The 24,650-nt window shown below is 68.7% G+C and overlaps 2 protein-coding genes across 15 annotated transcripts; one reads left to right on the top strand and one right to left on the bottom strand.

Moving 5' to 3' along the window:
* The first annotated feature begins 760 nt into the window (after positions 1 to 760).
* Positions 761 to 14,785, top strand: TTLL3 (tubulin tyrosine ligase like 3). 14 transcript variants are annotated; one of them, XM_037904639.2, is made up of 16 exons: positions 761 to 877; positions 2,083 to 2,168; positions 2,967 to 3,068; positions 3,648 to 3,757; positions 5,636 to 5,801; positions 6,407 to 6,468; positions 7,069 to 7,197; positions 7,386 to 7,500; positions 7,828 to 8,028; positions 9,381 to 9,573; positions 9,653 to 9,801; positions 10,171 to 10,414; positions 10,498 to 10,933; positions 11,819 to 12,341; positions 12,438 to 12,642; positions 13,391 to 14,785. In XM_037904639.2, the coding sequence occupies exons 2-16, from the start codon at positions 2,105 to 2,107 to the stop codon at positions 13,509 to 13,511; spliced, it is 2,820 nt and encodes a 939-aa protein (XP_037760567.1). In that variant the 5' UTR covers positions 761 to 877; positions 2,083 to 2,104; the 3' UTR covers positions 13,512 to 14,785. The 14 variants fall into 14 exon arrangements, with proteins under 14 accessions (XP_037760567.1, XP_037760571.1, XP_037760570.1 ...); XM_037904643.2 differs by having other exon boundaries at positions 7,894 to 8,028; XM_037904642.2 differs by lacking the exon at positions 12,438 to 12,642.
* On the bottom strand, positions 14,768 to 24,381 carry RPUSD3 (RNA pseudouridine synthase D3). Its single transcript, XM_037904666.2, has 9 exons — positions 24,226 to 24,381; positions 23,182 to 23,333; positions 19,591 to 19,635; positions 19,289 to 19,385; positions 18,795 to 18,902; positions 18,448 to 18,532; positions 18,165 to 18,291; positions 17,802 to 17,941; positions 14,768 to 16,914 (listed from the first exon to the last, which is right to left on the bottom strand). The coding sequence occupies exons 1-9, from the start codon at positions 24,291 to 24,293 to the stop codon at positions 16,732 to 16,734; spliced, it is 1,005 nt and encodes a 334-aa protein (XP_037760594.1). The 5' UTR covers positions 24,294 to 24,381; the 3' UTR covers positions 14,768 to 16,731.
* Between the last annotated feature and the right edge of the window lie 269 nt (positions 24,382 to 24,650).

Below are 24,650 nucleotides of genomic sequence, written 5' to 3' on the forward strand. Positions count from 1 at the left end.
AGGGCGATGGGGTCAGTGTGGGGATTGGGGGTGCTATAGAGGGCGGGGGGGTCTGTGGGGGGATTGGGGGTGCTATGGAGGGGGGAGAGGAGGGGCCTTGGGGGGGGAGACCTTGTTGCCGGTGTGGGAGGGGACGGTGTGGGGATTGGGGGCGCTATAGAGGGCGGGGGAGTCTGTGGGGCGATTGGGGGCGGTATAGAGGGCGTGGGAGGGGGTCTGTGGAGGGATTGGGGGCGCTATAGAGGGCGGGGGGATCCATGGGGTTGGTGGGAGGATTGGGGGGTTCTATAGAGGGCGGGGGGGTTGTGGGGTCGGTGCAGGGATTGGGGCGCTATAGAGGGTGGGGGGGTCTGTGGGGGGATTGGGGGCACTATAGAGGGTGGGGGGGTCTGTGGGGGGATTGGGGGTGCTATAGAGGGCGGGGGGGTCTGTGGAGGGATTGGGGGTGCTATGGAGGGGGGAGAGGAGGGGCCTGTGGGGGGAGACCCTGCTGCCGGTGTGGGAGGGGACGGTGCGGGGATTGGGGGCGCTATAGAGGGCGGGGGGGTCTGTGGGGGGATTGGGGGCGGTATAGAGGGCGGGGGGGGGTCTGTGGAGGGATTGGGGGTGCTATGGAGGGGGAGAGGAGGGGCCTGTGGGGGGAGACCCTGCTGCCGGTGTGGGAGGGGACAGCGGGGGGAGAGGAGGGGCCCTGGGGGGACAGAGATGGGGCCGGGGCCTGGGGGGGGCCCTGCGGGGGGCGGGGCGGGCTCGACACCGAAGGGCTCGGGTCCGCCTGACGTCACAGGGCCCCGGCCCGCCCTCGCGTCGCCATGGAGACCGCACCACAGCGGGGCGCTGGAGCCGAGCGGGGCAGGGCCCGGCCGGAGCCTGTGGGGTCGGTGGGGGGATTGGGGGCGCTATAGAGGGCGGGGGGATCCATGGGGTCCGTGGGGGGATTGGGGGCGCTATAGAGGGCGGGGGGTCCGTGGGGTCGGTGCGGGGATTGGGGGGCGCTATAGAGGGCGGGGGGTCCGTGGGGTCGGTGCGGGGATTGGGGGGCGCTATAGAGGGCGGGGGGATCCATGGGGTCCGTGGGGGGATTGGGGGGCACTATAGAGGGCGGGGGGTCCGTGGGGTCGGTGCAGGGATTGGGGGCGCTATAGAGGGCGGGGGGGTCTGTGAGGTCAGTGCAGGGATTGGGGCGATATAAGGGGTGGGGGGGTCTGTGGGGTCGGTTGGGGAATTGGGGGTGCTATAGAGGGCGGGGGGATCCATGGGGTCGGTGGGGGGATTGGGGGGTTCTATAGAGGGCAGGGGGTTTGTGGGGTCGGTGCAGGGATTGGGGGTGCTATAGAGGGCGGGGGGGGTCTCTGAGGTCAGTGCAGGGATTGGGGCGATATAAGGGGTGGGGGGGTCTGTGGGGTCGGTGGGGGGATTGGGGGGCGCTATAGAGGGCCGGGGGGGTCCGGGGGGTCAGGGTTGGTGTAAGGATTGGGGGCGATATAGAGGGCGGGGGGGTCACGGTCAGTGTGGGGATTGGGGATGATATGGGGGGGCTCTGTGGGGTCATGGTCAGGTTGGGAATTGGGGCGATATGGAGCCAGGGGGGCCTGTGGGGGTCAAGGTTGGGGGGGGTGAGGAGGGCAGGGGTGATACAGTCGGGGAGACGGAGGTGGGCTCCATGGCCTTGCTGGCTGCCTGGGGCACCGGAGCTGTCTTGGCCAGCGTGCGGGCTCTTACTTACTGTCCCCCAGCTGGCCCCATGGGGCTGGCGACAAGGCCCTCGTTCTGGCCCCATGTGCTCTGTGGTAGTGCCGTGGCCGGGGCTGTCAAGCTGCTGAGCCCCCCTGGCTCCGCTCTCTTGGCCACAGGTGGGGAGGCTGCTTTGCCCCATGCGTGACTGCGCTTGGCCCTCGCGCTGGGAGCTGGTGCCCTGGGGGTGGCGCCAGGGGCTCCGCTGGAAGGGTGTGTTTGGGTCTCAGGCTGCACAGGGGCCACGTGCGGCTTTGTGGGAGCGTCGACAGGTCGCGAGGGGCCCTGGCACTCGCTGGTGGGGCGCAAGGAGGCGCAGCTGCACCAGTTTCTCCTTCTCCGTATCAGGTGGCTGGCTGGGAGCTGAGCCATGCTGACAGAGCCGGACTGTCCAAGAGGCTGCGCAGAGAGCAACGCGCCCCATGGATTCCCAGGTGAGGGGAGCTGGGGGTTGCCGAGCGGAGGAGGCGCTGTCGGGGGGCTCTGTGCAGCTCTGGGAAGCAGTGGTGGCATGCCAGCCTGGGAGGCAAATGGCCCCTCCCGCCTGCTCAGCAAGGCCCCAAGTCAGGGCTGCCGGAGACGAGCAGCAGCCCCCGAGAGCCCTGCTCAAGGACTGCGAGGCAGTGACTGTGTAGGGCTCAGGACTGCAGGGTTGTTCTGACTCTGCCACCCACTGGCTGTCTGGTCTTGGGCAAAGCCCCCACCCCCCTGTGTGCCTCAGTTTCCCCATCTGGAGAATGCTGGGCCTGAACTCAGTAATGTCTGTCAGGGGCTCTGAGCTGGGAGGGTGGCGCTAGCCAAATGTAGGGGCATCAACATCCCTCTCAGCGAGCCGCACGGGAGGTGACAGTCATGGGGGTGGGGGGACAGGGAAGGGAAAGGTCTGACGCAGGTGGAGGTGGGACAGCTGCTCCTGCAGGCCTTGGGGCACTAGCACTGCCAGTCCCAGGGACTGAATGAACTCTGCCAGCTCCTCTGCCAGCTCCTCTGCCCACACTGGGAGCCCATCAGCCACTGGCCAGTGGGGCAGGGTCAGCCCAAGCCATTTGGGCCTGAGACTGGCCTTAGCAGGAGCATAGGAGACCCCCAGACCACTCCCTCCAGCCCCTCCCACAGAGACAGTGGCAGCCATTGGAGCCTCCTGTGGGCTCCAAACACCCTGGCAGGTTGCTCACAGAGGCTCGGTGGGTGAGGGCCTGGCCCTGATGTGCTGCTCCCCTGGCTGAACGCAGGTGCTGACGGCGAGGGGGATGCTGGCACGGAGAAGGCAGCTCTGCTCCCTGCCCGCCGCAAGGGCCCTGCTGCCCCTGGCCCCAGGAGGCAGCGGCAGGAAGGTAGGAGCCCTGCAGCTGGTCCAGGCCAACGCTTCTCTCTGCCCTCCCTGCCCCTTTTCTTTGGCGCACCTGGCTGCCATGGCTAGTCCCTGCAGCAGAGCAACCCCAGGCATGCAGGGCATGGCCTGGGCCAGCCCAAGGCACCTGGGCTCCCAGTGGAAGCACGCAGGATCTGGCACCAGGGGAGAGTGTCCCTGGCTCGGTCCCTTTCCCCACCCTGGAGTGAACCGCTGCCTGACCAAGAGCCCCCCAGCCAGTTCTCCCCATGCTGCCCACTGCAGGGGGGCGTGCCTCAGCCCATGACCCCCTATAGCCTGTCCTGGGGACTGTTCCTTAGCACATGACCTGCCCAGGGCTGGCAACACAGAGGGGGCCGTCGCCCAGCCTCCTGGCTAGCGGCACTGCCAGGAGCCAACCCCCCTTCCTTCAGGGCCCCCTGAAGCAGCCAAAAGAGCAGAGTGCCATGGGTGAGGGCCCCCTGAGCATGGCCTGGCAGGCATGCGGGCAGCAGCTCGCTGCTGGGCCCAGAGCTTGGAGTGTGTCTAGTAGAGCTGGCACTGGGCTGTTCTCCCATTCCAGGGCTCACAGCCCCTCCGAGCGAGGGGCGCACCCGGCGCAGCAGCGGCTGCTACCCTCTCAACCCAGAGCGCCTCAAGCAGGCCAGGCTGCACGTGGAGAGAGCCGTCAAGGTGAGGGGCTGTTCACTCTGCCCCACCTGCAGCCCATCTTCTCCCCAGGAGCGCCCACCTCCCCTCCCCCACAGGCCTTGCCTGCCCCTCCCCGGCCTCCCCCCCTCCCCGCCCTGCCTGCCCCTCCCCACCGACCCAGCCTGCCCCCCCCCGTTTGCCTGCCCCTCACTGCCTCCCCCTGGGCCCTGCCTGCCCCTCCCTGTCTCCCCCCATCCTGCCTGCCCCTCCCCCCGCTTCCCCTCCCTCCGGCCCTACCTGCCCCTCCTCTACATCCCCACCTGTCCAAAGGCCCTGTGGGCACGCCAGGCTCTGCCTTCCCCTTCCCTGCCCCACCCCATGCAACCTCCCCAGGGACCCATGCACTCCCCCATCCCCTATGTTCCCCTCCCCCAGACATACTCTCCCCCAGCAAAAAGAAAAGGAGTACCTGTGGCACCTTAGAGACTAACCAATTTATTTGAGCATAAGCTTTCGTGAGCTACAGCTCACTTCATCGGATGCATTCAGTGGAAAATACAGTGAGGAGATTTATATACACACAGAACATGAAAAATAGGTGTTATCATACACATTGTAAGGAGAGGTTTCAGAGTAGCAGCCGTGTTAGTCTGTATTCGCAAAAAGAAAAGGAGGACTTGTGGCACCTTAGAGACTAACCAATTTATTTGAGCATAAGCTTTCGTGAGTCATCGGATGCATTCAGTGGAAAAGGAGAGTGATCACTTAAGATGAGCTATTACCAGCAGGAGAGTGGGGGGCGGGGGAGAGAAAACCCTTTGTAGTGATAATCAAGGTGGGCCATTTCCAGCAGTTAACAAGAACGTCTGAGGAGGGGGGCGGGGGGGAATAAACAAGGGGAAATAGTTTTACTTTGTGTCAGCAAAGTCTCACATGCCCCCAGCCCCCGTGTCCTCCCCTGTCACGGAGTCCCTGGGCGATGCTCTGGAACTGTTCCCTATGAAGCCAGGCAGGACTCTGGGGGAGCCTCCTCTCTCGGAGCAGACTATCTCCAGGGCAAGAAGCTTCCCCAGCTTCCACCTTCCTGGGTCTGACCTCGGAGCATTCAACATCCCCTTCCACACCATGCTCTTCCCACAGCGAGTCCACCTGGGTGGGGCTCCTGGGGCAGCCAGAGGGTCCTGCCCCCCAACTCCGCAGTCAGACGTGACTCTCCGCCAGCCAGTAAAACAAAAGGTTTATTAGATGACAGGAAAACAGCGTAGAACAGAGCTCGTTAGCAGAGAAATCAGTGACTTTCAGCCAAGTCCATCTTGGGAGTCCTGGGCCAGATGCCTTGGATTCCCTCTCTTCCGTTCCCGCAAGCGGACTGCCTAGCTTCCAGCAACCCGACCTCAGACACCCCCTCTTGCCCCTCCTCCTTCTCTTTGTCTTGCTTCCTGGACAAAACGTGTCACCTGGTTGCACCTCCCCCCCTCGGGTCTCAGATTACACAGCTGCAAACAACTGGGCAGTCTCACCTGCCCCGAGGGCCTCAGCAAAATCACACACCTAGTTCCCACCACTGCAGTATTAATGCAGCACACAGGGAAACTGAGGTACACACAGGATTGGTATAGGACAGTAGGACTCACATGCAACATAACGACAAATAAAACTCCACTTGGTCACACACCCCCACAGGCTTCACATGCCCTTGGCCTCCCTCCCATTCCCCCAGCCCTCCACATCCCTCCCACCCTGAGGCCTCACATATCCCAGGCGTCCCCCAACACAGGCCTTGTGTGGCCCTGCCTGCCTGAGCTCTGTCTGACCCCCTGGGGTGCCTATCCTGCATGTCTATGCTAAGGGGGTCCAGGGCCCAGCTGCGCCTCAGGCTGGACCCCGTTGCCTGGAGCGTTCAGCTTCCTTCCCCTCCAGCAAAGGAAGATCTTCATGCTACATGGCCCGTACCCCGTGATCCGGAGCCTGCTGCGTGGCCGGGGCTGGGTGGAGAAGAAGGCCCCCAAGGTGGCATGCCGACGGGAACGAGCACCCGACGGCGAGGAGGATGGGGAGGGGGACGACAGCGACGGCGCCGAGGAGGGTGAGAGCTGGGCATGTGGAGGGGCCCGACAAAGGGCCCCCTCCCAGGGCAGATCTTTCCTCTCCCAGTGCCAGGGCTCTCCAGCTGCTCTGGCCATGGGCTCTCCAGCGCAGGTCCCTGCTCAGGCCTAGGACTCGCTGGGGGCAGCAAGCTCAGGGGACCATAGCACAGGAGGAGGGTCAGCCTGGGCCCTGGCCCTAAGGAGACTGCTGGGGAACCATGAAGCCTTGTTGTGGGGTGGCTCCAGATTCTGAGATACGCTTGGCCCGGTCCAGGGAGTGCCCCAGGCCTGGCAGGTCCCCAGGGAGTGTCCCAGCCCTGCCAGGTTCCCCCATCCCTGTCTCCGGGAGTGCACCAGCCCTGCCAGGTTCCCCCAGCCCTGCCAGGTTCCCCCATCCCTGTCCCCGGGAGTGTGCCAGCCCTGCCAGGTTCCCCCAGCCCTGCCAGGTTGCCCCAGCCCTGTCCCCGGGAGTGCCCCAGCCCTGCCAGGTCCCCGGGAGCGTGTGGGTCCCAAGGTCAGAGTACTCAGCAGCCTGGGCCATCAAGCGCTGTGCCCGGGGCAGCGGTGCACTGGCCTCCCTCTGGCTCTTGCTCTTCTTCCCCAGACGAGGAGGACGAGGAAGAGGAGGAACAGGATGATGACCCTGATGGCACCTACGACCTCATGGTTAGTTTGGGGGTGGAGGAGCCCAGGTCACCCCATCTCCCTGCACCCTCTGGCACATGGGGAAGGCCAGCCTCACAGGACTCTCCACACAGAATCGCCTGCTGAGAGTCGTGCGTACAGGCCGGGGCAGAGCATGGGGGTGGGGTAGGTGACCAGATGTCCCGATTTTATAGGGACAGTCCCAGTTTTTGGGTCTTTTTCTTATATAAGCTCCTATAACCCCCCCCCCGTCCTGATTTTTCACATTTGCTGTCTGGTCACCCTAGAAGGGCGGGGGCAGAGCAGGGGACTTTCAGGCTGGGGCAGGGCGGGGGCGGCCCCTTGGAGCTGTCTGGCTGAGGAGCTTGGTGAGGCTGGCCCTGGGCTCTGCTGGACCCTTGGCTGTGGGAGTTGAGGGCTGGCACGTCCAGTGTCTGGGCTATGGGCTGCGCTGCCCCGTCCCTCGCAGACAGCTGCTGGGCACGGCACGGGCCTGTCTGCACCGTGGAGGCTCTGGGTGCCCCGGTGTTTGGCCTGCTGAGAAAGCCTAGGCAGGATGGACCCGGCCGGGTGCCCCTGGGCTTCCCCGGCCCCTCACACCAGCCCCTCTTCCATGGGCAGTCACGGCTGGTTCGCAACCAGACGCCCTATTTTATCTGGACAAACCGGCGAGACGCCATCGACTGCCGCTTCCTGCGCAAGGAGCAGGTGATGAACCACTATGCCAAGGCGGGCTCCTTCACCACCAAGGTGAGTGCAGGGCGGCCAGCCTGGGGGTCCCACCACCAACCTCGCCGGCGGTGGCAGGGTGTGGGGCTGGGGCCTGCGCAGGGAGGGTGTGCACACATGGCCCTGGTGGGCGAGGAGCGGCGGGGGCCATGCGGGAGTCAGTCCCCAGGCGTGAGGGCCCGGGAGGACCAAGCTCTGTTCTCTCCCAGGTGGGGCTGTGTCTGAACCTGCGGAACCTGCCTTGGTTTGACCAGGCCGATGCTGACACCTTCTTCCCCCGCTGCTACCGGCTGGGTGCCGAGGATGAGAAGCACGCCTTCATCGGTGAGTGCTGCCCTGCGCTGGGGGGCATATTGCTCCGCGGAGGGGCAGCTCCCAGCTGACCCCTGAGAGGCAGAGGGCTGTCCAGGGTGATGTGGGGGGCTCCCAACTGACTCTGGGAGGCAGAGGGCTGTCTGGGGGATGGAGAGGCTCCCAGCTGACCCTGGGGAGGCAGAGGGCTGTCCGGGGGATGGGGAGGGCTCCCAGCTGCCCCGGGGGTCAGGGGCTCCCCACCTGCCCCAAGGGGCCCATTCTGCAAATTGAGCCATCTCCCTGAAAATCCAGCCTCCTTTGTCCCCAACTTAGCGCCCTCCCTCCCCCCAATCTTAGCACTCCCCATGGCCCTGCCTCGCTCTGGGGCCTGGCCACCAGCGGTGGTGACGCCATCTCTTACAGAGGATTTCTGGCTCACCGCCGCCCGGAGCATCCTCAAAGTGGTGGTGAAAAGGTACTGGAGCTCACCTGCCTGGGGGGCTGGGGCGGCGGTGGCTTCCAGCGCACAGGGACCTGTGAAGGCCGGCGAGTCCGCAGGTAGGTGCTGGACAGGAGAGCTGAGTGCACGGGGGGACGAGCAGGTCACGGCCCCGCTGCCGAATCCGCCTGCTTTACTCTCTGCGGCAGAGGGCAACAGCCCTGCCCAGCCTTTGGGGAGGCAGCCCCAGCTCCTTCCCTCTCCTCTGGGCTACACCACTGCCATCCCCCCACCGCCTCCACTGCTGCCGGTCCCTGCCATCCCCCTGCCGATCCCCCCACCGCCTCCCCCACCCCCACTGCCGCCGGTCCCCTCCATCCCCCCACCGATCGCCCCACCGTCTCTACCACCCCCACCCCACTGCCGCCAGTCGCCGCGATCCCCCCACCAATCCTCCCACTGCCTCCACGGCCTCCGGTCCCTGCCATCCCCCCACCGATCGCCCCACCGTCTCCACCCCCACTGCCACTGGTCCCCCCCATCTCCCCACCAATCCCCCCACCATCTCTACCACCACCACCTCACTGCTGCCGGTCCCCCGCTATCCCCCCACCATCTCCACCACCACCGCCTCTACTGCCACCAGTCCCCTCCATCCCCACACCGATCCCCCCATGATCTCCGCCACCATCCCCACTGCCCCCGGTCACCCCCATCTCCTCCACCGCCACCAGTTCCCCCACTGTCTCCACCACTGCCCGTACTGCCGCCACTTCCCCCACCACTGCCACTAATCCCCCCACCATCTCCACCCCCCCAACCCACCGGTTCCCGCACTGTCTCCACCACCACCATCCCCACCACCACCCCCACTGCCTCCAGTCCCCCCACATCCTCCCCCATCACCATCCCCATCCCCACCGGCGCCCTGCGCTGAAAGCAGCACACATCCCCCTAGGCCTCTCCGCTCTGAGAGCATCTTTCACAGCGACTGTGGCGTTCCCTGGGGCAGCTGCACAGTTAGGTTGAGCTGAGCTGCCAGGACTCTGAGCACTGCCTCCGCCTGGGTGAGAGTGGGGCTGCGAGGGCCCGGCAGAGGGAGTAGGCTGTGTAGGGGGCCTGGGCTGTGAGAGCACTGGGGGGAGTTCTGAGGGGACCAGGCCCCAGGGTAGCTCACTGCCCCCGTGCTGGCAGAGCCCAGCCCAGCCCCTGTAGGCAACTTGGGACACTCCCCATACCTGGTGGCTCCCTGCTGTGCTGTCAGCCGCTGTGGCCCAGGCAGGCAGGAGGGCAGGGTTATGTGCTGGAGCATGGGGAAGGTCGGTGCAGACCCCACGGGAGGGAGACGCCCCCAGCCGGAATCTGCTGTGCTCCCTAGAGCCCCAGGGCTCGCCGGCAGCACCTATCCGCACGATGCACCCTCTGTGCAATGCCATGAGCCCTGCCAGCTGGCTCGCTCTCCCCCATGCAGAGTCCCCAAGAGGGACTGGCGGGAAGAAGGGCAGCCCCCTGCCACCGCAGCTCATCGAAACGGCCCTGCAGGCCTGCGAGGAGCACCTGAGCAGCCTGAGGCACCAGGATATCGACAGGGAGCCCGAGTCCCCTCTGTGCATGACAGGGGCACGCTGGGGGGACTTCCTGCGCGCCTACTACCAGGTGGTTCAGTAAGTGCTGCGGGGCGGTGCCCGGGGGAGGGAGGCGGAGCTCACCTGCCCCGCTCTGAGCTGGGCTGTCTGACTGCAGCGAAGAGGCACTGCTGGACCAGCTGGTCTCCTATGTCGAAGAGTGCGAGCACTACCTGCAGCGCCTGGCCGAGGTGCTCCCACAGCTAGAGATGGAGGGGGACCGCAACATCTGGATTGTGAAGCCGGGAGCCAAGTCACGGGGCAGAGGTAAGGCCTGGTCCTGCGGCCATGGAGAGTGGGGACGGTCCCGCTTCCCCTGCTGCATTTGGGGAGCTGCTGGGGCCTGCCTGGCCGAAGCCAGAAACCCCCATCCCACCTGCAAGGGAGCCTGGCACTGAGACACTGGCAAAGCAATGGGTACGACCTCCCCCAAACCAATCCCCCAGCCTGACCTCTGCCTGCACAGCCCGTGGGGCAGCCCTGTGCTTTGCTGTGGGGGCTCCTCATTCGCTGCGGGAGGCTCTGGGCTCTGTTTGGCCCTGACTGCAGCCTGTGTGCTGCTCTAGCTGTGTGCAGTCTGGGGCAGCCCCACTCCCCACATGCTGTGTGTCATGGGGTTGCTGGGCTCGCCCCCAGGAATCATCTGCATGGACCGCCTGGAGGAGATGCTGAAGCTGGTGGATTGCGACCCCATGATCATGAAGGACGGCAAGTGGGTGGTGCAGAAATACATCGAGAGACCCCTGCTCATCCACGGCACCAAGTTCGACCTGCGGCAGTGGTTCCTGGTGACGGACTGGAACCCGCTCACCATCTGGTTCTACCGAGACAGCTACCTCCGCTTCTGCACACAGCCCTTCTCCCTGCACAACCTGGACACGTGAGTGCAAGGCCCCAGGTGAGGGCAGTGTGGGGCTGGCCATGTGCAGCTGCGGGCACTGAGCCCCTTTCTCTCGGTCCCAGCTCCATCCACCTGTGCAATAACTCCATCCAGAGGCACTACGAGAACTCGCTGAGCCGCCACCCCCAGCTTCCCCCTGACAACATGTGGTCATCACAGCAGTTCCAGGCCCATCTGCAGCAGGTGGGGACGGCAGGTGCCTGGCAGGAGGTGATCGTCCCGGGCATGAAGGCAGCCATCATCCACGCCATGCAGACCTCCCAGGACGTGGTGGAGTTCCGCAAGAGCAGCTTCGAGCTGTACGGGGCAGACTTCATGTTCGGGGAGAATTGCCAGCCCTGGCTGATCGAGATCAATGCCAGCCCCACCATGGCGGCCTCCACGGCCGTGACCAGCCAGCTGTGTGCCAGCGTGCAGGAGGACACGCTCCGCGTGGTCATTGACCGTAAGCACGACCGCAGCTGCCACACAGGGGCCTTCGAGCTCATCTACAAGCAGGTGAGTCCCCAGCAGCCCTGCACGGACTAGCTGAGCTGGGACGGGGCCTGGAGAGCACCCAGTGGGAGCCCAACTCTGCAGGGACCGGCTGATCTGGGAGGGGACCCAGACAGTGCCCGGGGGAGCCCAGCCCCAAATGGACCAGCTGAACTGGGACAGGGCCTGGAGAGCACCCAGGGGGAGCCCAAACGGAATAGCTGAGTTGGGAGGGGACCTGGACAGTGCCCAGGGGTAGCCCTGCCCCAAACGGACCAGCTGAGTTGGGAGGGGACCCAGACAACGCCCACAGGGAGCCCAACTCTGCATGGACCAGCTGAGCTGCGAGAGGGCCCAGAGAGCGACCAGGGAGAAGCCAGCCCCAAGGTCGGGGACAGCAGTCCCACTAAGCATAGGCCGAGCCAGGGGCAGGCTTGGCCCCAATGTGGCTGTGGGGCTGCCCCCCCCCCCCCACCCTCACCAGCAGGGACTGATGCGGGGCTCAGTAGGGGGCACTCTGTCCTTGGGGTCAGTGCTGCCCCATGGGCACTAGAGGGTCCTGTGCTGCTGCAGAGACCAGCCTTAAGTCCTGCCCACCCGTGTTGGGGAGCGAGCCCTGTTGCCTGACCTTGCCCTGCCTGGGGCCTCTCAGAACGTCCCAGGGACTGTGCGCTGCTTGTCACTGCCTGCACAGTGGCCACATGCCAACCCAGTACTGGGGACTTTCCCTGTCCCTTCCCAGAGTGGGAGAGCACCTAACGGCCACCCAGGGGCCCTGAACTAATCCAAAAGCAGCAGCCCAGCCCAGCAGGGCACCCGTGCCCAGGCCCCAGCAGCCCCTGTGGGCACTCCTGGACCTGGCAGGGCCGCGGGGCCCTGCACTGAGCACTCTCCTGCCTTCTCCCGCAGGCGGCTGTCGATGTGCCCCAATACGTAGGAATAAGCCTTTTGGTGGAAGGATCCACTGTCAAAAAGCCACGGCCTCCAAACCACAGACTCTCCCCCAGTGCCAGCCCCAGGCCGGGCCCCAGCGTGCCCAGCTGCCCGCAGCACTCCCAAGCACTCCCCCAGAGCTCCCCTCGTGGGCCTAGGGCTCCACAGCTCGCCAGGGCCGCCAGGCCCCCGGCACCGGTCAGCGGCAAGGAGAACAGAGCCAGGGAGACGGGGGCAGCCATCAGGGCCTGTGCTGCAGCTGGCACCCGGCTGAAGCTGCTCAGCAAGCTGCGAGCAGAGCCAGGCAAGACGAGGTTGCTGGAGATGCACAGCGTGGCCACCTCCCCACTGGGGGACAAGCTGGTGCCGCTGCGCGAGCCCAGGCTCTGTCTCAAGTGCAGCTCCCAGGTGCCAGTCCCTAGCCCCAGGGCACCCCCTCGGCTCCACCTCCAGCTCAGCAAGGACAAGGGGCAGCTGCAGAGACCGGCCCGGCAGCCAGGTAGGGAGCTGCAGCTGCACGTGCGGGACTTATGCACCTTCCAGCTGGCCTGTGGGCACGCTGCCACCCCCACTCACTCCCTTGCTTGCTCTCCAGGGAAGCCCCGTGTGCCGGAGCACCAGTGGGAACATGCCCAGGCTGCGCTGCGGGAGAGGCCCCCAGCCCCTCCTACCGGGCCTGGCCAGCAGCGTGCCAGGGGCTGGCTGCGCCGGGCCCCGCACCCAGCCTCTGCCCCTGAGCTCGGGGCCTTGCACACGGACGTGGGCAGGAGAAGGAAGCAGAAGAGAGACAGGATGTGCAGGTGATGGAGGGAGCTGCCCCTGGGGCTGCTGGCAGCAGCGAGGGAGTCATGCCAGGGGCTGGTGCCCTCCAATAAAGGGCTCAAGAGAAGGAGCTGGAGTTTGTGATGTGGGCAGGAAACGCAACCTGGGGCTGCCTTCACCCAGGGGGCGGCTGGCAGGGCCAGGGCCTGGGGCAGGGGGCTCTGGGGCTGGTTGCAGGCAGAACAGGTCCCACATCTCAGATGAGCCCCAGCCCAAGGGGCAGCCCCCCTTTCCCCTCACCTTTAGCACACAGGATTGCTGCTTGGCTCCTCTGGCCTCTCTCTCCTTCCCACACCTGCCCAGCTCTGCAGCTGAAATGGGAATGGGGGCGGGGGGGGAGTGGGTTGAGTGCTGCCCTGTGCTGGGGGGTGGCAGCAGAGCTGGACACCCCCCAGGGATGGGAGGGGGAGCTGGGCACCACCCTGGGCCAGGGTATGGCATGGAGCTGGGCACCACTGGGGGGGGGAAGGTGGCTACTGCCCTTGGGGGGTGGTGAGGGGCAAAGAGCTGGGCACCACCCTGGGGGGGTTAAGGGGGGCATGGAGCTAGCCACCACCCTGGCAGAGGCCGTGAAGAGGCCCTGAGGCAGCAGGCTTCAGGGCGTGGGGTAGGGAGCGAGGCCTGTGGCCCAGCTGAATAGGGCCATGCCCTGGGGAGGGACAGACCAGACCCAGCCAATGCTCCCCAGATTGGGCCTTGCCCTGCCTATTTCTCTTTCCTTCCCAGGCCCTGCAGAGACAGGCAAGCTCCCAGGCCTCTGCTGCCCTGCCGGAAACCCATGGGCTGGTTTGCACCTGCTCAGCAGCTGGCCCCACCCTGGCAGCAAGGCAGCCACCTCCAGCAGTGAGCCCCGAGTGCTTGGGGCACGGCCCTCTGCCCTGCGCACCTGCCCGTGCCTGCAGTCACCCTCCCGATGGACTGGCCTCAGCTGGGGCCCCACAGCAGCAAGGGGTGCAGTGGGTTGCCCCATTCTGCTGGACTCCGCCAGTGAAGCCATCCTGTAGGGGGCTGGGCGCAAATCTGAGGACACCTGGCACTGCGGGCAAAGGCAGAGGAGCCCACCAGGGACCCCACCCAGAAAGCAGAGAGGGGGAAAGGCACCAGCTGGGGCAGGCGGCAGAGCAGGGCAGAGAATGGTCACAGCAGCTGGTGCTTTGGCTGCAGCGCCCAGGGCTGCGACTGAGAAGCAGGGTGAGGGTAGGATCAGCTCCTGGTCATGCCCTGAGACCACAGGCCACAAGTGGCCAGAGGGTCTGGAACTAGGAGTGCAGGGGTTTGACGTGGTTTCCATCATATCCAGGGTTTGCAGTTTGGCTCCATGGCTCAGTCCCCCCGTGCACATTGCTCCAGTGCCCCTGCAAGCAGCCAGCCTTGGCACTGTTGCGCAGGGGGGACGGTGCAGACAGGCCAGGACCTGCCCCCTGCTCTCTTCACCACAAGCTGCCCCCTAAGGAAGGCAGGGCCTGCCCCCCAGCCCAATGGGCAAACCCTTGTTTTCACTGCATTGGGACCAGCTGTGGGCTGGGCTCTCCGCCCCAGTGCTGGATTGGATGGTTTCACAGCACCGCAGCAGGGCGGGGGACACAGAGCAGGGGACCGTCTCACACAACCTGAGCGCACCCAAGGCTGCTCTGGGGGGCCATCCTGCCAGACCCTGTGCATTCAGCTTCCCTTTGTCTCAGTGGGGTGCAGCGCCCTGACTTCACCGGCACAGACTCTGCCTGTTACCCCAGGGCCCAGCTACCCAAGGCCCCCAGACCAGGGCTGAGCCCCCAGACTGCCCAGTGGGCACTCTGGGATGCAGCTGACCTCTTCAGGGGCACTCCTAGTGAAAGCAGCCAGACAAGGGTTCTAAACCGGTCACTCTTAGTTACAGCCAGACAAAATAAAACCCTGCACAGAGCCCCCTGGCTCAGTTCCTCACCCTTCTGAATGGCCAAGATCTCCCCCTGCAGCTCATGCCTGCTGTGAATCATGGGAGTGCCACTCTCCACCGGCTGGGCCTACAGGCAGAAATGGCCCTATGCTACCCCCATGTCCCTTTGGCCCTACTCTGGAAGCAGGGTTCCCAACCCCCCAGCATGGGCCTGGAATCTCCAAGAATTAAAGATTAAGCTTTAATTAAAGATTGTCATGTGATGAATACATGTAACCAGAACAGGCAGCCCTGCCTGCGAGCCCCTCAGTGTTTATAAACCCCACCTCCAACACCTGGCTCCTCAGGCTGCTTCTGAGGATATTCAACTGCTCCAAGCCACTCCTTGCAGACTGTTCCCAGTGCAGATACCCTCCTTAGTGTACCAGTTGTTCTAGCAGAGCCGTCCCTGGGGGTACCACTGCCCCCCTTCTCCCTGGGCTGGAAGGGGCACCCTGACAGCCAAGGGCAAACTCCACCTACACAGAGCTGTCCAATGATCATGTTTTATACATGGATTCCCCCAAATCTCCCTAGGAGGTACACTGGGAGTGCATACACCAGAAAACGAGAGCCCCCCGACAGCTGCATTTGCCCTTGCCTAGGAGGATTTGCCATGGTTTGGATGCAGTCTAGGCATGTACACATTTAAAACACAGAAAATACCCTAGTTCTAATGCACTGGCCCCGTTGCTCTAATGTCTCCAGCAGCAGGACGCTGTGGCCATGAACATGGCACAAGGGGGTCTGCCCTCTTGGGAGAAGCCCCTGAAGGCCAGGCTCACAGGCAGGGCCAGAGAAGCTGCCTCTTCAAGTGGCTTCTGCTCTCTGGCGAGGAAGAGGCCTGCAGGGCCATGGCCTCCAGCAGCCCGTCAGGGTTCACCTGGAAGCTGGGCCCTGCTCCTCTGCCGGTTGAGCTGAAGTGGGCCTGGGAGGGGTTACTGCTGCACCCCCCACCCCTGCCCCACAGGACAGCCTGACACACAAGCAGGGGGAAATTAACCGCGACTGCTCACGACTCCTTCGCAGGCTGGCAGCTCCTTGCAACAGCTTATTTCTAGTGGCAGCCAGTGCAAGGGCTTCTGGGACATGCTCACTGCTGCCATCTCCCCCTGTGAAACCTGCTGGTCTGGGGCTGATGGGGGCCTGCACCTCAGAGACCCTTCCCTCCGGGCTCTAGCCCCACCCACCCAGGAGCTGGCGCCGGCACACGCAGGGCGTTAAAGCTGCTCGAAGACACCCCTCCCCAGAGCGTGGGGTGAGGTGCTGTCGCTGCATGGAGCGCCAGTGGGAGATGGGCTATGCTGTGTCCGCACCCAGCCGGGCCACCCCCAGGCTCGCTGCAGGGAGCAGCCCAGCCAGGCAGCGCCAGCACCGCTCTGCTCAGCCAGCTGACTAGTAACCCCAGCCCCACTAGCAGCAGGGAACCGCAGGGGCATAGCTGGGGACACACTGGTTTGGGGTGACAGTTGCAGATGGGGGGCAGCCGTGAGGGTCCTTCCTCCAAGGAGGGGCTGCTGATCCCAGCCGCTGGGGAGCACCCGACCCTGAACACCCATGACACAGGCAGCTCAGCAAGGAGACAGAGTGGGGCGGGGGCTGGGCCAGGGAGGCCAAAGGCCCCTGCACAGGTGTGGCTGACAGAGCTAGAGGGAGCTACGAGACAAGACCCCAACCCACCGTTTGGCAAGGCTGGGATATTGTAACCAGGAGAAAAGCAGGAAAGGTCCCGAGAGGCAGAAGGATCCGTGCCCCCCACACCCCTGCCAGCTGCGGGAGCACCACTGTTTGGTCATATAAAGAACAGAGTGGCTAAACCCGAGAACCAGTCTGTTGGTGGCACAGAGCCCAGCGCACAGACTAGCTGGGGCACTGGGGGGCTGTCCAGCTGCGCCCCCACACCGAGAGGGAGGAGTCCGGAGCAGCGTCCTGCACGGAGCCTTCCAGGAAGAGGGGGAAGGGTGCGTGTTCACGGCTATTCGGCCTTCCAGGAGGCCACCCCTGCGGGGAGTCCCACCGGCGGGGATGCAGAGGAGACCCGAGCCTAGCTCTGCTAGCAGCATCCCCGGGGTGAGTTCTGCTCCTTTCCCGGTTGGGAAGCGCCCTCTCCCCCACAGAGCTGGGCCTGCCTCTTGGGCCAGGGCGCGCCCCGTCACGGCACACGCTGGCCCCCAGGGAGTCCCAGCAGACGGAGCGTCTGGAGGAAGAAGGCTGGGGGCGGCGCGGTGAGACTAGCTGTCGGGAGGAGCAGCTGGTACAGGTGGAGATGCAGTGGCAGGCGATGCAGCAGCTCCTGAGTGAGGCGCAGCCTGCGGAGCAGCTGCTCGCCCAGGACCTGCCGAGAGAGAGAGAGAAATGGGGGCTCAGGAGCGAAGAGCCCTCGAGTCGTTGTCCCCCCCAGCGCGGCACGGCAGGGATCCCCAACAGCGACTGAACGTGGCACTCAAAGGAAGTGAGCAGGGCCAGGCCCCAGCTCTGCCAGCTAGCAGCCCACAGAAGTGGGGAGAGGACACTGCTTTGTACAATCAGCGGCCGCCTGAGTGGGATCCTCAGCCCATCCCACACGACACAGTGCAGAGGCTGCAGGACCGGAGGCTGAAAACCCTCCTCTGAAGAGTGACTGAAGACTGGCATTGCTAGTGCGGACTGAGGTGAGTAAGAGGGGTCTGGAGAAGGAAGACAGGTCGATTGGACACGCCCAGCTACTAACACAGGGACTCTCAATGAAGTTCTAAACTGACAAATGGAAACACTGTCACACAATGCATACGTCATCTGTGGAACTCACTGCCACAGGATGGCCCTGAGGACACCAAGAAGGACAGGACGATAGACAGCGAAGAAGGGATATTCAACCAGCTCCCAGAAACCAGGAGGAGGCCTAGTGTGAGGCAGGTCGTACCCCCTCCTCTGCAGCATCTGGTCTGGACGCTGGGCCAGGTGACCCCCAGGTCTCAGCCAGTCCGGCAAGTCCTTTGTTCACTCACTCCAAGGTACCCCTCACTCCTGACCCGCAGCCCCCTGCTATCCCAGCCCTGGCCCCCTCCATGGCAGGCCAGGCAAAGTGCTCTGCACGCCGGGCTGACCAGGGGGCTTTGCATGCAGAGCTCAGCAATGACGGGCCTCCCCTGAGACGAAGCCACAGCTCCAGCCCAAGCCGTGGGACCATGATGCGCAACCAGCAAAGGGGTGCCCGGGGCAGGGCGGGACAGAGCCCGGTACCTGTGTGTGGGGCAGAGCGCTCCCCGCAGGCAGCGGGAAGGGCTCCCCCAGGACTGTGCCCACACGGGCAGAGTACACGTGGTCGCCCAGCGCAGGACACAGCAGCAGCGTCAGGTGCACCAGGAGCTGGCTGGGAAAGGCTGTGGCGAGGAGAGTGGGGGTTAATATGGGTACCGCGCCCCCACCCGCCCCCATCCACGGGCAGCAAACGCACCCTCAGCCCCTCCTGCCCAGAGCCCCTCCCTGGCAAGGATGGCAGGAGACCTCCCAGTTCAGCCCCTCACCCCCCGATCTGGGGCCCCGCTGGGCAGGGTTGTCAGGAAGAGCTGAACACAGGGCTCCCTCACGGGGCCCATTCCCCACCTGTCATGGGCTGGAGCTGCACCAGGCTGCAGCCCGGAGCCGCGCCCAGCACCCTGTAGTGGGTCAGGGTTTGCTTCACCTCCTTCCTCTCCACGCTGCGGCGGGACGGGGCAGCCACCGGCACCACCTGCAACCAGAGCAGAGCCACACGCTCAAGGGAAGGCTGGAGCCGGAGGGACTGGCCAGGCCCTGCAGCCATCCCCACCCTGGGGCCCCACAGCCCTTTGCCCCACAGAGCTCCGCAGTCCCCCGGATCACAAAGCCCAGTTAACCCTTTCCTTACCAGCTGCAGGTCCCCAACCTGCTCCAGCTTCAATCCTGTGCGGATTTCCCCCTCCACGGCAGCTGGGACCCCGGCAGTGACAGCACTGGGGGGAAGGAGAGGGAGTTACAGGGTGGCCGTGCTCTCTGGGCTCCGGGGCTCACGATGGGCTGGGGTGGGAGCGGGGCAGAGAATGGGAGACAAGTCGGCGCCCTGGGGCTGCAGGACAGTGCAGTCTCTGGCGCACGGCCAAGCGCCCTGCTGCGGGATGCGGGAGAGGGACGCTCCACTTGCCAGCACGGGGCAGGAGCACTCTGCAGGATGGAGCCCACTCCCTGGTAAGTGGGAGGGGTGGGGGTCTCACTCACCGGTAAGTGGCGGGGGGGCGCCCTGCTCTCCGGAGCTGCGTGAAGAATGCATGGAGCTGCCGCGTGGTGCCAGGGCAGCCGGAGAGAAGCACGAGGCCAGAGCTGTCCCTGGAGGAGGGCGTCAGATTCAGTCCCATGGCACAGAGCCAGCGCCGGAGATGGGAACACAGCACTGAGCTACGGAGAGGCAGCCCCCTGCTCCCCAGTGCCACGCCCTCCCCTCCCCGCCCCCCAGGGCCAACCCCTCCCTCTCCTGCCTGCCTATTTGCACCCTCCTCACCCCCCAGCACCCTCCCTTGCCCTACCCCCGCCAGAGTCCTTCCCTGCCCAGCACCCTTCCCTCCCCTACCCATGCCAACCAGGCCCCTGCCCTCCGATTCCCCCCACAAACCAGCCAGCTTCCTTCCCTCCCTCTCCTGCCCCATCCCAGCAGCCAACCACCCATTCCTCCTCTCCGTGGGGAGCCAATCCCTGCCCTTTCCCCAGTCACTTACTTCCCGGCTGCTTTGACCACATGGAGCTCATGGGGAAGGCTCAGCCTCTGGCTCAGATCTGGGAGCAGCGAAATCACACTCAGCTGCCCTGGACTGCCTGGGAGGGGAGCACAGGGAAGGAGCCATGAGCCTGGAGAGCCGGCCTGACCCCCCGCCCCAAGTGTCACTCCTGTGGGTGGCCAGGGGAACACCCCCTGTACCCCCTGCTCCCCCGCAGGCCGGGCGTGGAGGGACGAGCTCCTTCCTCTGCGCGGCCTTGCAGTGCCCGGCACATGTGGGAGACGTGGACCCCAAGCACTCACCGGTCACAGCCAGGCCCGGGGGCTTGCTGATGGCCACCAGTGGCCCTGAAACAAAGGAACAGGCGAGGTCAGGGAAGGCCGGCCAGCCCTCCCCAGCGTCCCAGACCCCCAGCCCAGACCCACGGCCACACCCCCTGCCCGTGGCCACACCCCGCCGCGCAGCCAGCCAGCGCCCTCCCGCCCAGGCTTCAGCAGGGCTGCTCTGCTGCCCCATCTCCCTGGCCGCTGCCACCCCCCCCACGCCCAGCGCCGCCCCCCCCTCCACACCACACCCCCCCCACGCCCAGCGCCGCCCCCCCTCCACACCACACCCCCCCCACGCCCAGCGCCGCCCCCCCTCCACACCACACCCCCCCCCCACGCCCAGCGCCGCCCCCCCTCCACACCACACCCCCCCCACGCCCAGCGCCGCCCCCCCTCCACACCACACCCCCCCCCACGCCCAGCGCCGCCCCCCCTCCACACCACACCCCCCCCACGCCCAGCGCCGCCCCCCCTCCACACCACACCCCCCCCACGCCCAGCGCCGCCCCCCCTCCACACCCCCCCCACGCCCAGCGCCGCCCCCCCCTCCACACCACCCCCCCACGCCCAGCGCCGCCCCCCCCTCCACACCACACCCCCCCCACGCCCAGCGCCGCCCCCCTCCACACCACACCCCCCCACGCCCAGCGCCGCCCCCCCTCCACACCACCCCCCCCACGCCCAGCGCCGCCCCCCTCCACACCACCCCCCCACGCCCAGCGCCGCCCCCCCCTCCACACCACACCCCCCCCACGCCCAGCGCCGCCCCCCCTCCACACCACACCCCCCCACGCCCAGCGCCGCCCCTCCTCCACACCACACCCCCCCCACACCCAGCGCCGCCCCCTCCTCCACACCACACCCCCCCCCACGCCCAGCGCCGCCCCCCCCACACCACACCCCCCCCACGCCCAGCGCCGCCCCCCTCCCCCCCCCCCCCCCCCCCCCCCCCCCCCCCCCCCCCCCCCCCCCCCCCCCCCCCACCCCCCCCCCCCCCCCCCCCCCCCCCCCCCCACCCCCCCCCCCCCCCCCCCCCCCACCCCCCCCCCCCCCCCCCCCCCCCCCCCCCCCCCCCCCCCCCACCCCCCCCCCCCCCCCCCCCCCCCCCCCCCCCCCCCCCCCCCCCCCCCCCCCCCCCCCCCCCCCCCCCCCCCCCCCCCCCCCCCCCCACCCCCCCCCCCCCCCCCCCCACCCCCCCCCCCCCCACCCCCCCCCCCCCCCCCCCCCCCCCCCCCCCCCCCCCCCCCCCCACCCCCCCCCCCCCCCCCCCCCCCCCCCACCCCCCCCCACCCCCCCCCCCCCCCCCCCACCCCCCCCCCCCCCCCCCCCCCCCCCCCCCCCCCCCCCCCCCCCCCCCCCCCCCCCCCCCCCCCCCCCCCCCCCCCCCCACCCCCCCCCCCCCCACCCCCCCCCACCCCCCCCCCCCCACCCCCCCCCCCCCCCCCCCCCCCCCCCCCCCCCCCCCCCCCCACCCCCCCCCCCCCCCCCCCCACCCCCCCCCCCCCCCCCCCCCCCCCCCCCCCCCCCCCCCCCCCCCCCCCCCCCCCACCCCCCCCCCCCCCCCCCCCCCCCCCACCCCCCCCCCCCCCCCCCCCCCCCCACCCCCCCCCCCCCCACCCCCCCCCCCCCCCCCCCCCCCCCCCCCCCCCCCCCCCCCCCCCCCCCCCCCCCCCCCCCCCCACCCCCCCCCCCCCCCCCCCCCCCCCCCCCCCCCCCCACCCCCCCCCCCCCCCCCCCCCCCCCCCCCCCCCCCCCCCACCCCCCCCCCCCCCCCCCCCCCCCCCCCCCCCCCCCCCCCCCCCCCCCCCCCCCCCCCCCCCCCCCCCCCCCCCCCCCCCCCCCCCCCCCCCCCCCCCCCCCCCACCCCCCCCCCCCCCCACCCCCCCCCCCCCCCCCCCCCCCCCCCCCACACCCCCCACACGCCCAGCGCCGCCCCCCCTCCACACCACACCCCCCCACGCCCAGCGCCGCCCCCCCTCCACACCACACCCCCCACGCCCAGCGCCGCCCCCCCCCACACCACACCCCCCCACACACCACACCCCCCCCACGCCCAGCGCCGCCCCCCCTCCACACCACACCCCCCCCACGCCCAGCGCCGCCCCCCCCTCCACACCACACCCCCCCCCACGCCCAGCGCCGCCCCCCCCACACCACACCTCCCCCCACGCCCAGCGCCGCCCCCCCCTCCACACCACACCCCCCCCCACGCCCAGCGCCGCCCCCCCCTCCACACCACCCCCCCACGCCCAGCGCCGCCCCCCCTCCACACCACACCCCCCCACGCCCAGCGCCGCCCCCTCCTCCACACCACAACCCCCCCACGCCCAGCGCCGCCCCCTCCTCCACACCACACCCCCCCCACGCCCAGCGCCGCCCCCTCCTCCACACCACACCCCCCCCACGCCCAGCGCCGCCCCCCTCCACACCACACACCCCCCACGCCGCCGCCCCCCCTCCACACCACACCCCCCCCACTGCCCAGCTCCACCCCCCACACACCACACCCCCCCACGCCCAGCGCCGCCCCCCCCTCCACACCACACCCCCCCCCGCCCAGCGCCGCCCCCCCTCCACACCACACCCCCCCCCACGCCCAGCGCCGCCCCCCCTCCACACCACACCCCCCCCCACGCCCAGCGCCGCCCCCCCTCCACACACACACCCCCCACTCCCAGCGCCGCCCCCCCCCTCCACACCACACCCCCCCCACGCCCAGCGCCGCCCCCCCCCTCCACACCACACCCCCCCCACGCCCAGCGCCGCCCCCCCCTCCACACCACACCCCCCCCACGCCCAGCGCCGCCCCCCCTCCACACCACACCCCCCCCACGCCCAGCGCCGCCCCCCCTCCACACCACACCCCCCCCACGCCCAGCGCCGCCCCCCCCTCCACACCACACCCCCCCCACGCCCAGCGCCGCCCCCCCCTCCACACCACACCCCCCCCACGCCCAGCGCCGCCCCCCCTCCACACCACACCCCCCCACGCCCAGCGCCGCCCCCCCTCCACACCACACCCCCCCCACGCCCAGCGCCGCCCCCCCTCCCCACCACACCCCCCCCACGCCCAGCGCCGCCCCCCTCCACACCACCCCCCCCCACGCCCAGCGCCGCCCCCCCCCCACACCACACCCCCCCCACGCCCAGCGCCGCCCCCCCTCCACACCACACCCCCCCCACGCCCAGCGCCGCCCCCCCTCCACACCACACCCCCCCCACGCCCAGCGCCGCCCCCCCTCCACACCACACCCCCCCACGCCCAGCGCCGCCCCCCCCCACACCACACCCCCCCCACGCCCAGCGCCGCCCCCCCCCCACACCACACCTCCCCCCACGCCCAGCGCCGCCCCCCCCTCCACACCACACCCCCCCCACGCCCAGCGCCGCCCCCCCTCCACACCACACCCCCCCCACGCCCAGCGCCGCCCCCCCCTCCACACCACAGCCCCCCCACGCCCAGCGCCGCCCCCCCTCCACACCACACCCCCCCCACGCCCAGCGCCGCCCCCCCTCCACACCACACCCCCCCACGCCCAGCGCCGACCCCTAGTGCCACCCCAGTACCTTCCCGGTACACAACCGCTGCCTCCAGGAGCCCCAGCGCCTCCTGCCGGCTCCACGGCCCCCCGGCTTGCCCCACGATGCTGCCGCTGCCTCTGCCCAGGCCACCGGCCGCCTTCCTCCCAGGGCCCCCCGGCCTCAGGGGCTGCTGGTACCTGGGGGAAGGAAGAGCGAGGGGAGCTGGGACCAAGCAGCAGAACCAGTGAGCCCGGCCTGCTGGGGTGGAGACGGGAACCCCCCCTTCCCTTCCCCCCGGCCCCCCTGAACAGCCCCACACACAACCCCCCTGCTCCCCTCACAGCACCCCACAGCCCCCTCCCCTCCGCAGAGCCCCCCACTCCCCTCACAGCCCCCCTGGCTCCCCTCACAGCCCCCTCCCCCCCACAGAACCCCCCCCACTCCCCTCACAGCCCCCTTCCCTTCCCCCCGGGCCCCCCGCTCCCCTGAACAGCCCCACACACAACCCCCCTGCTCCCCTCACAGCACCCCACAGCCCCCTCCCCTCCGCAGAGCCCCCCACTCCCCTCACAGCCCCCTCCCCCCCACACAACCCCCCCCACTCCCCTCACAGCCCCCTTCCCTTCCCCCCGGGCCCCCCGCTCCCCTGAACAGCTCCCCACACAACCCCCCCGCTGCCCTCACAGCCCCCCACAACCCCCACTCCCCTCACAGCCCCCCCCTCCACACAGCCCCCCCGTTCCCCTCACAGCACCCCACAGCCCCCCTCCCTCCACACAGCCCCCCGCTCCCCTCACAGCCCCCTTCCCTTCCCCTCCCCCCAGCCCCCCTGAACAGCCCTCATACAACCCCCCTGCTCCCCTCACAGCCCCCTCCTCTCCACACAGCCCCCCCGTTCCCCTCACAGCCCCCCACAGCCCCCCTCCCTCCACACAGCCCCCCACTCCCCTCACAGCCCCCCTCCCTCCACACAGCCCCCCCCACAACCCCCCACTCCCCTCACAGCCCCCTTCCCTGCCCCCCGGCCCCCCCGCTCCCCTCCCAGCCCCCCACAGCCCCTCTCCCCACAACCTCCCCCGCCCCCCTCACCAGGCCCGGGCGCTGCAGGCCGCGCGGGGGCGCCCCCCCGGGCAGAGAAGGAGTCGGGGCGCCGCCATTTAGCGCGTGCGCGGTGCCGGGCGGCGGCTGGAGAGACGGAAATGCCCGCACAGATCGGCCCCCCCGCCCCCGCCCCGCCCCCCACTTCCACCCCCCCCAGTTCCATCGACCCAGAGGGGACCGGGACCGGGACCGGGACCGGCCGGGAGCCGCCGAGCAGCGGCCCCAGCGCGGGCCGGCCGGGGCAATAGCGAGCAGCCCGCGGGGGGGCCGGGGCAATAGCGAGCAGGCCCCGGGGCGGGGCAAGAGCGAGCAAGCCCGGGGCAATAGCGAGCAGCCCGCGGGGCGGGGCAAGAGCGAGCAGGGCGGGGGGCAATAGCGAGCAGCCCGCGGGGGGGCCGGGGCAAGAGCGAGCA

Source organism: Chelonia mydas, chromosome 7 (assembly GCF_015237465.2).
Source record: "Chelonia mydas isolate rCheMyd1 chromosome 7, rCheMyd1.pri.v2, whole genome shotgun sequence".
In the NCBI taxonomy this organism is placed as follows: Eukaryota; Metazoa; Chordata; order Testudines; family Cheloniidae; genus Chelonia; species Chelonia mydas.

Coding starts and splice junctions, on each gene's coding strand:
- TTLL3 (XM_037904639.2), top strand. CDS start 2,105: ATGCTGACAGAGCCGGACTGTCCAAGAGGCTGCGCAGAGAGCAACGCG. Junction 6,469..7,068: donor ATGGCACCTACGACCTCATG/GTTAGTTTGGGG, acceptor TTCCATGGGCAG/TCACGGCTGGTTCGCAACCA. Junction 10,415..10,497: donor TCCCTGCACAACCTGGACAC/GTGAGTGCAAGG, acceptor TCTCGGTCCCAG/CTCCATCCACCTGTGCAATA.
- RPUSD3 (XM_037904666.2), bottom strand. CDS start 24,293: ATGGCGGCGCCCCGACTCCTTCTCTGCCCGGGGGGGCGCCCCCGCGCG. Junction 23,334..24,225: donor GCCTGCAGCGCCCGGGCCTG/GTGAGGGGGGCG, acceptor TCCTTCCCCCAG/GTACCAGCAGCCCCTGAGGC. Junction 18,533..18,794: donor CGCCCCCCCGCCACTTACCG/GTGAGTGAGACC, acceptor CCTTCCCCCCAG/TGCTGTCACTGCCGGGGTCC.